The following is a 13,916-nucleotide window of genomic DNA, read 5'->3' as shown; positions in this document are numbered from 1 at the left end:
GAACGGTGTCCGCCAGCAGCCAGGGCATAGAGGCGGTGGTCCACGTGGTGGAACGGTGTCCGCCAGCAGCCAGGGCATAGAGGCGGTGGTCCACGAGATGGAACATGGCTCAGCCCACAGTGTCACAGCCTGGATGACCCTTCGTGGATGCCAAGCGCCCAGAGGAGGCAAGTCTGCAGACACAGGAAGTGGACGGTGATCACAGCACAGAGGATGGGACTGGCTGAGGCGTGCCCAAGGGTCATTTTGGCTGATGGGAATGTTCTAAGGCTAGATTGGAGATGAGTGCACAATTTGGTGAATTTACTGAGACCGTCGAATCGTCTCCTTAAGATTCCTAAGTTTTCGGTGTCCAGCTTCCTTTGCCTCTGACAGATCTTCAAACAACTCCAAGGTGTTCGTGGGTTGCTCCTAAGATGTTCCTAGGTGCTTCTGAGGTGCCCTGGGACATTGCTGGATTAGGTCAGCTGGCCTGGGTGTACAGTGTTACAGGGTCTTGTAAAAAGTTTTTTCTAGCATTCTCTTGCTAATAACAGGCCTCCTGGTGTGAGTTGATGGTGTAGAGGTGTGGGTTCTGACTGGGAACCTTAAGCCCCTCCTGCTGGGTCGTGATTTATTCCATGGTGTGTGACATGTGGGTGTGTGACACGGCAGCATGAGAGCAGAGGCCTGTGGGCTGTGTGCCACCGGTGCCGGGCTTAGCTCACTGGGGGCTGCAAGGGGATGAGGTGGTGGGGTCAGGCAGGAGAAGAGGGAGTGTGGAGATGTGGGAGACTGGCAGCACTGGTTTGAATGGCCTCAGTCATGTCTGCTAGAACGTTCCTGAGGTTGGGTTCCTGAGTGGCCGGGCTGGAAGGCTCTCTCCGGGGTTGGGGATGCCTGCCAACCAAACCCTTCCTCTACCTGGCTCACCTGGTTGGGGCAAGTCAGGAAACAGGTGGCTTAGATGAGTGCCTTTGGGGCCAGTGCTCTGCAGCAAGGAGCAGGGTGTCACATGGTGGGTCTGGTAGCAGGGCAGAGCCAGCTGCCTCGACAGGGTGATGCTGCAGGTAGGCGAGAGGGGCCAGGGTAACATGGGCCATGGCAGGGGTACATCCTGAGGACGTGAGCTGGACACATTGAGGGGTAGCAGGAAGCTTGGGGGTAAGGCTCTTCCTGTGTTGGTGCTGCTTGGCAAAGAGGCAGGACCCTCAGAGCCTCGGAGCGGCAGAGCTGGGGAAGCTGGGGCACAAGGGCTGTTCCTAAGGGACAAAGGGGGTACCATCGCTGCCCATGGGGCCTCAGAGGGTGCTGGGCAGGATGTGTGGCTGGTCTTTGCCCACCCTCCTTAGCATCAGCTCAGCTGCCTCAGTGCTGGGGCTTCAGACCTGCCTGAGGGTGACAAGCAGACAGCCAGGCCAGGCCATGGATGGACTGCAGGGTGTAGACAGGTTGACGAGGGGTGGTGACTGCTGCTGTGAGCTCACGCCCCCTTGTCTACTCAGGACGTTAACATCCTCTTCGTGGTCTCGGGGCTGCTCCACGTGTACCAGCGTGAGATCGACAGTGAGGAGGACACCTGCCTGTTCATCACACACCCCGGGGAGATGGTGGGCCAGCTGGCTGTGCTCACGGGCGAGCCCCTAATCTTCACCATCAAGGCCAACAGAGACTGCTGCTTCCTGTCTATCTCCAAGGCACACTTCTATGAGTGAGCCTCGCCCCGGGCCGTGCACGTGCACAGTGGTGTGTGGGTGATGGTGCAGGCATGTGCGTTTGCACATGCATACTAGCACGTGTGTTCACAGGCATGTGTGTTGGTACACTGATGGTGTGCGTGGCTGTGCGTGTGATGACGTGTGTGTGTGGTGGCCTGCATGTGGGGATGTGTGTTTATGTATGGAAGCGTGTGTGCCCACGAGTGACGCATGAATGTGTGTGCACATGTATTTGTGTACCTATGTTAAAGTATGTGTGTGTGCATGGGCGGCAGGCTGAGTCGATGGTTGGGTGGACAGTCAATGCTGTTGCCTTGTTTCTTCACTCTCTCGCCTGGCTTATTCTTTGCAGTTTGATCCTAAGGCCACTCAAGTCCCCAGGGTCACTGGGTGGTGCTGGGGAATCATCACAGTGTAGGCTCCCAGAGGACATCTGTGGCTCCTGTGCTCAGCCCCCCACCTGTAGAGACCCTGGTTTCTCTGCCTGAGGGCCTAGCACAGCCTCAGGCCTGCCACTGCTCCTGTGGCATTTCCCAAGTCTCTGCTGCAGGACTTTTCCGTGTCCATCCCTCTGCAGTTTGGCTCCCTGCACCCGCCCCCCTCCCAGTGCTTTGGAGCAGGCAGGATGCCGCTCTGTGCGCCTCTCTGGCCCAGGCCCCACTGAGGGCAAATGGAGCATTGGGTGTTGGGGCACCATGCTGCTTGTCTTGTCAAGTTGCTTCAAGGCTTGTGGGGACAGTGGGAGAGCCCTGTTTTGTGGACTCCTGTGGGTCCCCACCAGGGACCAGGGGTATCAGGGTCCTGCTTGGTGCTGCAGTCTGCACCAGGTACCAGAGGGGTGTCTGCCGGTAGGCTTGGGCTCACACTGTAAGGAACAGAGTCCCACAGTAGGGAGGCAAGGACGGTGGGTGGTGTTCACATGTAGGGGACAGAGTCCTGGAGTAGAGAGGCAAGGACAGTGGGGCCAAGATTTGAAAATTGATCTTGTTCTTGGATCTCGGGGAGTGGAGTGGGGTCTGGTGGCTAGTGGTGCATGGTGGAGCACTTACAGCCACCCACTGGACAGAGACCAGAAGTCAGTGCCACTCGTGGGGGCCTGGGGGAATCTTGACTTACAATCTTCTGGGGATGTTGGGCTGTGAGTCCTGCCACCCCAACCCCAGTCGTGGCCCTAGTTGTGTCCCAGGGGGAGGCCTGCCCAGCTGGGGGCTCAGACTTTGTCACTTGCTGTCCCCAGGGGCCCTGTGGTCAGGAGGGTCACTGTGCACAGAGCCCATCCCTCCTTGGTGGTCCCCAAGAACTAACAGACTAAGGACTATCCCTAACCCTCATCCCCTCATGACTTTGGCGAAGCAGTGGGGAGTCTGGCTGATACCTCCCCCTGGATCCCCCTGCTCTGGCCTGAGATTGCTTCCTGGGATTTGCCCCTCTCTCGGCGGTGGCCTTCTTGCCCCTTCCAGGCCACGAGAGCAAGGGTGAGGGGCATGCTGTAGACACGATGACCTGGCCCCTTTAACCTTCACACCCGGGCCCTTGTTCTGCTCGTCTGCTCCGTCCCTGTGTGCAGGGCAGGCATGACAGTCCCCCAGTGCTGCAGCTCCCATGTGGTGTCCTCGGGGAGCCCCTCTTGTTCTGCAGCCAGAAGCACCAAATCCTTGTCTCCTGGTGCTGTCTCTCCTGAGTCCAGGCCCTTTCCCAGGGGTGTCTGACACTCAGCTCATCTGCAGGTTCGCCCGGTTCCCCCTCACCTCAGCTGTGATGCTGCTTTCCATGGCCTTGGCCCAGCATCCCCTCAGCCTCTCCCCACACCCTGTCCGACAGCAGCCTGCCAGCTGAGTGTCCCTCCCACCCCTGCCCTTGGCCTAGGTTTCTGTTGGCCCCGAGCATCCAGCAGGGCTGTGACATGAGTCAGCTGGTGCCCCCGGCCACCAGCACCCCCTCAGGCCTATGTGATGGTCCTGTACCTGCTGCCCACTGGAGCCCCCAGGAGTCTCTGCTGCTCACGCTTCCTAGCCCACAGCCTACAGTGTGGTCTCAGCAGCGCTCCTCACGTCCCTCTGTCCCTCCCTGTGATCTCAGATACGCTCCTCACATCAGTTGCCCCCCCCCCATGGTCTCGGCCATGCTCCTCATGTTCCTCACCACCACCCCCTGTGGTCTCAGGCTCCTCACGTCCCTCTGTCTTTTCCTGTGGTCTCAGAGCTGCTCATGTCCCTCTGTCCCTCCCTGTGATCTCAGATACGCTCCTCACATCAGTTGCCCCCCCCCCATGGTCTCAGCCACGCTCCTCATGTCCCTCCGCCCTCATCAGGCTGTAGTTTCTGTCTCTCCAGGTGATGTGCATGTTATCATTCACCTGCAAAGAGAGCCTGTATGAGTGGGTGGGGCATCATGCAGCTTGTGCTGGGGGCAGTATTTGTGGGAAGGAGCCCCAAAGTCTTGAGAGCCAACAGCCATGCACACACAGCGGGCAGTGTCACACCAGGGCAGGGGCATCAGGGAGCAGGGGCTGGCCACTGTATGCTCTGCCTGGACCTTGTCCAGTTCCTGTGTCACCGGCAAGTAGGCATCATGGTGTGTGCTTTACAAATGGGGACATCGGGGCTCAGCGCCGCTCAGAACGTGCGGGCCGTAGAGGCTGTGGTCTCACCCCATCTCGGCAGTGCCTCTGAAGTGAAGAAGGTCCTGGTAGGACAGGGCAGGTGGCGGGCGCCTGGAACAACTCTCCCCGGGCCTCCCTGGCAGGATCATGCGACAGCAGCCGTCCGTCGTCTTGGGTGTTGCTCACACAGTCGTGAAGCGCATGTCTTCCTTCGTGAGGCAGATCGATTTTGCGCTGGACTGGATGGAGGTGGAAGCCGGGCGTGCAATCTACAGGTGAGGCCCACGGGTGTGCAGGACAAAGGGGAGGCCCAGGCTGGGCATGAGTTCCCCAGGTCAGGCCTACCACAGGCCTGGCTGGGACACCTGGTTGCCCTGAAATCTGGATGACCTTTGTTTCTGTCACCTGGTCCTGGCTCTGGGCCAGCTCCCCTGTATCCTTTGTCCTCAGATGCATTGGGAGGGGAGCACAGAAGCCCCAGGACCCCACAGAGCTGGAAGCTATGCTCTGGGACGCTGCCCTAGCTTCCTCTGTGACTTGGAAGTACCACCAGTGGGTGCTTTAGGGAACAGAAAGTTACTTTCTCATGGAGACTAGAAGCTGGAGTTCGGAGGGGCTGTTTTCTCTGTAGGTCAGCCCTGTGGGAGGTCTTGTTTCTTCTTAGCTTCTGTTCCCTGGTGACCGCATGACATCTGTCTGCCTCTGTGCTTTCTTGTCTCGGCCTAATCTGCTCCTGTTGTAACTTCCAAAGTGACTGGCTATAGACTCAGCCTGTGCTGCCGTGGCTCCTTGACATAACAGAGAAAACCCAGCTCCCAGATGGCATCACATCACATGTGTTAGGTGCCGGCAAGTTGTCCAACTCATAGCATCCCAGTCCATAACAGACCCATCGCTGGACTGCCCTGCCTAGGCTGAATTCCAGACCCATCACTCCAGCCCAGCCTTGTCTCGGGTGCCTGTCCAAGTGTGTGTGGCCTGTGGCCTGCTGCCTGCTGTCTTACTCCACTGGGCATCCAGGCCCCTCATGTCCACGTAGCACAGGGGGCTGGTCCCCAACTCTGACCTCCCTGGGCCACGTGGATCTAATTGTCAGTCCCTCCTGGAGTGTTCCTGCTGCAGGGTCTTTGCACCTACTGCTGGGAGGCTGCTCTTCACCAGCACTGCCACCCTCACCTCCTCAGACGTGTGGCTCGTGCTCCTCAATTCAGTGCTGAGTGGACAGTGAGCAGGGGTGTCCCTGTCTGAGCACGCAGCACCATGCCCTCATCTGGTAAGAAGCCTGCAGTCATCTGGCCGTTCTCTCTCTCATGCTCCTCCCAGACCAAAATGAGCAAACCACCCCTCTGCCAGGAGGAGACAGCTCACTGGGGAGCTAGCTCTCTTCATAAAAGTCTTGAGGAATATCCAGAAGAAGAATTAAATGATGACAGAGAATTCTGGGAAGATAGAGGCATGATCAGGTCTAGGTCTGGGCCCTCCCTGCACCTACACCAAGAAATCTTTGCTTGGCCCTGAGGGATTCTGAACCGGATGGAGTCCGAGAACCTGCAGGTGGGCCCAAGTCAATGACAAGTCTCACAGGTACGAACACCACTTCTCCCACAGTTTCTGTCTTTCCTCCTTTGGGTACCATGGCTCCTGGCTCCTGCAGATGACACACGGCCTGCCTGAGCACAGGGAACAGCCCCTAGCTCAGACTCTGACACCATGACTGGTCTCCCTGGAAGTCCATGTGGGGAAAGCCTGCTGCTCCCCAGCCCCACAAAGCTGCCACGGTCCCAGGCAACCCATGGGTCAGAACGGACTCAGGGGCACCCAATAATAACAACAACAGTAGTTTGCCTTGTATTCTTCCACTTTATTCAGTGTTTGCTGTTGTTAGGTGCCCTTGAGTTGGTCCCCAGTCGTAGACCCTCTGCACTGCAGACAGAAACCCTACCCTCTCCTGGACTGTCCTCACAGTTGCTTTGCTTAAGCCCGTCGTCACAGCCGTCTGCTTGAGGGCTTTTCCCGTTTTCGCCAGCCCTCTGCTTTACCTAACGTGATACCCTTCTCAAGGGGCTGGTCCCCTCTGACAACTTAGCCACAGTAGGTGAAGTGAGGTCAGGCCATTCTCACTTCGAAGGAACATTCTGGCCGTATTTCCCCCAAGACATTTGATCGTTCTTCTAACAGTCCATGGTACGTTCAGTATTCTTTCCAAATACCACAAGTCAAATACATCAATTCTACAGTCTTCCTTAGTCATTGTCCAGCTCTCACATGCCAATGAGGCAATTGAAAATACCATGGCTTGGGTTAGCCGCACCTTAGGCTTCAAAGTGACGTCTTTGCTCTTAAACTTTAAAGAGTTATTTGCAACAGATTGACCCAGTACAATATGTCTTTGGATTTCTTGACACTTCCATGGGTGTTGATTGTGGATCTAAGTAAAATTAAGTCCTTAACAATTGCAATCTTTTCTCCATTTATCACGATGTTACTTATTGGTCTAGTTGTGAGGATTTTCGTTTTCTTTATGTTGAGGTGTAATCCATACTGCGGACTGTAGTTTTTAATCTTCATCAGTAAGTGCTTCAAGTTATCTTCACTTTCAACAAGCAAGGTTATGTCGTCTGCATATCACAGGTTGTTAATGAGTCTTCCTCCTATCCTGATGCAGTGTTCTTCTTCATATAGTCCATCTTCTTGAATTATTTGTTCAGCATACGGATTGAATAAGTATGGTGAAAGAATACAACTCTGACACACTCCCTTTCTGATTTTAAACCATGTAGTATCCCCTTGTTCTGTTTGAACAATGGCCTCTTGGTTTATGTACAGGTTCCTATGAGCACAATTAAGTATTCTGGAATTCCCATTCTTTGCAATGTTATCATAATTTCTTGTGACCCACACAGTCAAATGCCTTCACATAGTCAGTGAAACAGGTGAATATCTCTCTGGTATTCTTTGGTTTCAGCCAAGATCCATCTGACATCAGCAATGATATCCCTTGTTCAGTGTCCTCTTTAGAATCCAGCTTGAATTTCTGGCAGTTCCCTGTCAGTATACTGCTACAACCGTCTTTGAATTATCTTCAGCAAGATTTTACTTGTGTGTGATATTGATGATATTGTTTGATAATTTCCACATTCTGTTGGATCATCTTTCTTTAGAATGGTCACATATGGTTCTTTTCTGGTCAATTGGCCAGGTCAGTTGGTCTTCCAGATTTCTTAGCATACACAAGTGAGCACCTCCAGTGTTGCATCCATCTGTTGAAACGTCTCAATGGGTATTTTGTCAGTTCCCAGGGCCTTGTTTGGCTAGTGCCTTCAGTGCGGCTTGGACTTCTTCCTTCAATACCATTGGTTCTTAATCATATGCTACCTCTTGAAATGGTTGAATGTTGACCAATACTTTTTGGTCCAGTGACTCTGTATTCCTTCCATCTTCTTTAATGCTTCCTGCGTCATTCGATATTTTCCTCATAGAATCCTTCAGTATCTCAACTTGAGGCTTTTTCCTCAGTTCTTTCAGCTTGAGAATTGCCAAGCATATCTTCCCTGTTGATTTTCTCTCTCCAAGTCTTTGCACATTTCACTGTTCCCTCTGTCATCTCAAGCTGCTCTTTGAAATCTTCTGTTCAGCTCACTTACACCATCATTGCTTCCGCTTACTTCTGCTACTCCCCACTCAAAAGCAAGTTTCAGAGTCTCTTCTCACCCCTGTTTTGGTCTTTTCTTCCTTTTCCATCTTTTTGATGACCTTTTGCTTTCTTTATGTCTGATGTCCTTGATGTTGTTCTTCAGTTCGTTGGGTCTTTGGTCACTGGTGTTCAGTGCATCAAATTTTTCTTCAGACGGTCTCTAAATTCAGGTGGGATACACTCAAAGTTGTCTTTTGGTTCTCATGGACTTGTTTCAATTTTTTTTCAGTTTCAACTTGAACTTGCACATGAGCAGTTGATGGTCTGTTCCACAGTTGGCCCCTGGCCTTGTTCTGACTGATGATATTGACCTTCTCCATCATCTCTTTCCACAGATGTAGTTGCTTTGATTCCTGTGTATTCCATCTGGCGAGGTCCACATGTATTTAGGCTTCCATAAATAAAATTCCTATCCCTTCATCTTGGATGTACCATTGTTTCCATTTTCTTTGTCTTGTGACTTTTTGTTGAAGTCGGGACATTAAAATTTTGCGGGATGTTAACTTCATCAGTTCTCCACAGTATTTGGTGTTTTTGATAGCACTGCTTTCTTCCAGAAACTCTTAGGTGAACAGAGACCTTGCTTCTTACTCCTTATTCCTCTCCTTCTCTGAGATGGCTCTCTCTCCCTCTGTTTTAACTGTTATTGTTAGATGATGTTGAGTCTGTTCCAACTTGACTCATAACCCCATGTACAACAGAACAAAATACTGCCCAGTCCTCAGCCATCCTCATAGGCAATGCTGCGTTTGACCCCATTGTTGTAGTCACTATGTTAGTTCATGTCATTGAAGGTCTTCTTTTTCTCTGACTGACCCTGTACTTTACTGAGCATGATGTCTGTGTTGGGCCAGGTTCTCTAGAAAAGCTAAGTTAGTAGAAAGAGAAATTTATCTTAGGAAAATGGCTCACAGTTATAGAGGCTGGCAAGTCCAAAGTTCCTGGATCAAACATCAAGCTACAGGCTTTTCCCAACTCACACAGCTGCAGGGGCTGACGAACTCAAGGTTGGCAGGCACTATACTGGCTGTTGTCTCCGGCGGATGACGAATCCAAGATCACCAGGCAGAATGGTGGACTGTGGGCTCACGGACAGCTGTAGGCAGCACAACAGGATCCAGATCCACAGAAGAGTCTCTAATTTTCCTGGGATGTCCATGTATATTGGAAGCAGGCCACACCCTTAGGGAAACTCCCTTTCAATGGATTGGCTGCTCAAAGCGTATACGTCAGATTTCATCATGGGAATAACCACATCAAAAGTGCTTAAACCACTCAGAATTGTGGTCCAGCCAAGTTGACACACAGCCCCAACTCACAATGTCCTTCTCCAGGGAGCAGTCCCTCTAGGTCATATGCCCAAAGCATGTGAGATCAAGTCTTGCCACCCTCGTTTCTAAGAAGCCTTCTGTCTGCACTTTTTCCAAGAGAGACTTGTTCTAGCAGTCCCCAGTATATTCAGTATTCTTTGCCAACACATAACTCAAGTGCATCAGTAATTCTTCAGTCTGTATTGTCCAGCCTTTTGCATGCATATGCCATGGCTTGGTCAGGCACACCGCTGCTCAGCAGCCACATTCCTCACCCGCTTGCCACCCGAGCCCCTTAGTCGGTACTGTGGTGGGTGGTAGGTGATGGGCTGGGCTCTTTTGATCTCAAGGGCAGAGTCTCCACAATATATCCTGAGGTGGGATGAGCTCATTTTCTCATCATCAACACCTCAGGCCTGGTCCACCTGTCCCAAAGCCCTTCTCTCTGTGTCCCCCACCCCTTTGAAACCAAGGCTCCTTCCTGGCCTTACAGCCCGTGAGGGACAGGTGGCAGAGGCTGAGGGAAGAACACAAGTGAAATCTGGGTGTGATGAGATCAGAAGGGTGAGAGGTGCTCAGACTCAGGAGGGGGACTAGAAGGCTGGAAGGGTCTTGGGGCCGGGGCCTCCCTCTGCCCTTCAGTGACTCTGTCTGCCCCCCAGGCAGGGAGACAAGTCGGACTGTACCTACATCGTCCTCAGCGGCAGGCTGCGCTCGGTCATCCGGAAGGAAGATGGGAAAAAGCGCTTGGTGGGCGAGTATGGCCGGGGAGACCTCATTGGAGTGGTGAGACTCCATGGGGCGCAGGCAGAGCCCCCCTCACGTCCATGCTGCGGTCACTTGGGTGTGGGAAGGGCCATCTTTAGGGAAGTGCTTGGGAAGCATGAACCCCGGGGTGCAGCTCTGCTCTGACTTCTGACCTTGATATCTGCACCCCTAAAGCCAGCTAGGGGTATGTGTTGGGTGGCCCGGGCTCTGAGAGCCTAAATTTTGGGTGGTTTGCTTACTCCCAGACTGAGCAAAGCATTGGTGGCAGGAAGAGCAAAGGAGTCCACTGCAGAAGTCTTCAGGGGGTGTGGCTGGCCAGGGAGTGTGTGTGTGGGAGGGCAGGTTCCAGGGCTGGGGCCTCTGTCACTGTGTCTGTGTCCCCAAGCAAAGGTGGACTCCACCCCCAGCATGTGGACAGTTGCTGTCTGTGGGCCTGAGTGAGACCCTGAGAGACACCCTGGCATCTCTCCCAGTAGAAGAGCTGCCTCCCCCAGGCGGTGTGGCACTTCGTCTTGCACCCCTGCCCCTACCCATTGGTGACTAGGCCTCCGTTGGAAGGCTCGTTAGGAAGGCCATTACTTACTGAGGTTGGGGCTCATGGAAGGGGAGTGGAGAATGCCCGCACACCCTCTGTGGCCCTTCCCTGGTTGGAGGGTCCCTGAGAGCCCACCCCACCAGGGCCTGTCCCTTGCACCCTGCTCCTGGCCCCCTGAGTGGCCAGGCATCTGACAGCCTTTGGGCCCTGGCCCAAGGGATAGGGTGCATTCCCTCCTCTTGTCCACATCTTGCTGGGAGGAGCACAGGGCCCACTGACTTCCAGCAAGTCCCAGGGCCCTGATTTCCCCCTGCTTTGGCTGTCGCTCCTGCCAGCCGGCACCTTTGGCCAGGGCTCCGCTGTCCTTTGGGCGAGGTTCTGAGCAGCCACGCTGTTCGACTTCTCTCCCAGGTGGAGATGCTGACTCACCAGGCCAGGGCCACCACGGTGCACGCCGTGCGGGACTCGGAGCTGGCCAAGCTGCCTGTGGGAGCCCTGACGTCCATTAAACGCAAGTACCCCCAGGTAACCATGTGGCCCTAGCTGTTCAGAAGCAAGGTGCTGGCCAGGCAGTGTCAACCTTGAGGCGAGCAGCATGTCCATGCCAGGGCAAGGGTGGCAGACGTGGTCTGGAGGAGCAGCTTGTGGTTTCAAAGGGGTGGAGGACACAGAGAGAAGGGCTTTGGGACAGGTGGAATGGGGTGGGGGGGTCACATCCACTGACTGCCCCTGGCAGTGAGGAATCACTTTGTGGACCTGCTTCCCTGTCCGCTCCAGGCCAGCATGACCCACGGCCCTTTTTGAGAAGTGGGTCAAGTGTCTACTCCCTGCGTCTGTCACTGGGAGCACCCCAGGAGTATCCAGGCTTTCCTGGGCTACGCCGCCCAGCTTGGGGCCTGTTTTCTCTCCTAGGTGGTGACCCGGCTGATCCACCTCTTAGGTGAAAAAATCCTGGGCAGCCTCCAGCAGGGCACCGCAGCAGGTGAGCGTGCCCTCAGCCTCCCGGGCTGCACCACGGGAGTGCCCCCTGCTCTGAGGGAGGCGACATGGCCACACGAGAGGGTTGTGGGCCCCCACTCAGGAGGCGCCTGAGCCACCAGCAACGCCTCTGAGAGCACGGACATTCGGGTGTTGGCAGTGCCAGGAAGATTGTGCTCGGTGTGGTCTGGGCGTGGGCAGCGTTGGAGGGAGGTCCTACTGCAGGAGAGAACATAGACACTCTGTCTTCTGGTTTTTCCTCTGACTGGAGGGAGACGGGTCTGAGTCAGGAACTGACGGCACAGTTAGGCAGTGCTCCACCTGTCTCATGTTAGCCATGGAAGGTGAAGAGAATGTTCTGCGTTCAGGGTCGTGTTCTTCCAGTCCGGTCTGTCTCTCCTCTTCTGCTCTAGCCCTAGTCTGCTGAGGGCTCAAGCAGCATGCAGGGCCCTGGCACACCGGACCTGCTACCCAGGGTCTCAGGCCCCTCCCTCTTCAGCTCCCCACCCACCGCCTGGGTGCCTGCCATCTTCCAGCTGTACTGAGGCCCCTTGAGCCCCACAACCCTGTGGTACCCTCACCCCTCCCCACCTTATTCTCCTCAGGACAGGAGGAGGCACACCCACACCACATGGCATGAGTGTCTGCTGGAGGGGTGAGCAGGTGAGGGCAGGTGGTTGGGGTGGAGGGGCACCCTGCAGCCCTTGCGCCCAGGGTCATTGCCATTGCAGCAGGAGTGTTCTGTGAGCTGCGCCCATCTCATGACCAGCATGCTCCCCGTCACTGGTCCCCCAGGGCAGGCCGCTGCTGAAGGTGACAGTGCTCATGCAGACCCTTCAAGTGGGCACAATATTATTTACATGTTTTTAACAATAGTGATACCCTTGCTAACAAGGAGCTCTGGTGGCATAGTGGATAAGGCATTTGGCGGCTAACCAGAAGGTCAGTGGTTCAAGCCCACCAGCTGCTCTGTAGAAGGAAGATGGAGCAATCTACTTCCATAAAGATTTCCAGCCTCGGAAACCCAGTAGGGGTTGCTGTGACCCAACTGGATGGCCGTGAGTTTGGTTTCTCTGCTCTTGGTGATAGGCATGTTCTTCTGTGATAAGATTATACTAAAATTCAGAGGTTTGCTGCAAGAGAAACAGGAACGCATGCGAGGCTTCTTGTGATGATCACAAGCCGATTATTAGTGCTTTTCATTTGGAAATAACTTTAGATTGAAAAATAGCACAAAGAGGTAGTATACACCCCCTTCCCCATAATCACAGAGCAGAATGAGGGCCAGGAAGTCAGCAGGACGTCACACGTCGCTCAGTTCCTCACTTGTTCCACACGCTTTTGGGTTCTGTGTAGATTCATATAATCACTGCATTTTATGAAGCCAAGCTGGTGTGATACCAGAACCAGAGAAAATACAAAAGTGTTAGCAAACTGAACTCAGCAGAATGGAAGGAAAACACATCACAATCTATGGGGCTCATCCCAGGAGAGCAGGGCTGGCTCAGCATTCAGAAGCAACCAACACAACTCCCCATGCTGATGAACAGAGTAAGAAAACCAGACGATCATAATAACACATACAGAAAAAGCATTTGACAAAACTCAGCACCTGTTAACAATTAAAACCAGCCAACTGGGACTACAAGGAAACCTCCTTAACCTAAAACAGGGCATGAAAAACTGACAGCTAACACTGAGCTTAAAGGTGGCCGACTGCCTCCATTGCCCTAAGATGAAGACCATGGCAGGATTTCCGCCCCCACCACTACTATTCAGTGTTGCACTGGAAGTTCTGGGCAATGCCATCAGAGCAATGAAAGTCATTCTTGTAAAAGAAGTAAAATTGTCTTTATATAAATTGCAGACAACATGATTGTCTATGTGGAAAATTCCAAACAATCTCTAAAAATTTGGAATTAGGAAGTGAATTTATCAAGGTCAGGATGCAAGGCCAACACACAGGGGTCAATGATACTCCTGACTACACGGTACTCCTGGCTGTATGGCTCTCCTGACTCAGTGGCACTCTTGGCTCCGTGGCTCTCCTGGCTCTGTGGTACTCCTTCCTCAATGGTTCTCCTGACTCCATGGTACCCCTGACTCCATGGCCTCGGAAAACCCAGTGGGGGTCGCTGTGACACAATTGGGTGGCTATGAGTTTGGTTTCTGTGCTCCTGGTGATAGGCACGTTCTTCTGTAATAAGATTATACTAAAATTCAGAAGAGATCTGGCAAGATGGCGGACTAGGCAGAAAGACTGCACAGACCCTCTTCAACAAAGAAAAGGGAAACCAATTAACACAGACACAGAAGATAATCCTGGACCCCT

General features: G+C 53.6%; 1 protein-coding gene across 1 annotated transcript in view; it reads left to right on the top strand.

Moving 5' to 3' along the window:
• The window catches only part of PNPLA7 (patatin like phospholipase domain containing 7), a 75,087-nt gene that overhangs the window by 23,568 nt on the left and 37,603 nt on the right, over positions 1-13,916 (top strand). Inside the window, exons 15-19 of the mRNA XM_007947078.1 lie at positions 1,485-1,690; positions 4,443-4,574; positions 9,966-10,089; positions 11,018-11,131; positions 11,519-11,588. Coding sequence (XP_007945269.1) covers positions 1,485-1,690; positions 4,443-4,574; positions 9,966-10,089; positions 11,018-11,131; positions 11,519-11,588 — 646 coding nt within the window. The remainder of the gene's footprint in view (positions 1-1,484; positions 1,691-4,442; positions 4,575-9,965; positions 10,090-11,017; positions 11,132-11,518; positions 11,589-13,916) is intronic.

The sequence above is a fragment of the Orycteropus afer genome, unplaced genomic scaffold (genome assembly GCF_000298275.1).
Source record: "Orycteropus afer afer isolate SDZICR_OR568_19922 unplaced genomic scaffold, OryAfe1.0 scaffold00174, whole genome shotgun sequence".
NCBI classification, from domain to species: Eukaryota; Metazoa; Chordata; class Mammalia; order Tubulidentata; family Orycteropodidae; genus Orycteropus; species Orycteropus afer.
This window is presented reverse-complemented; position numbering and strand designations above follow the sequence as displayed.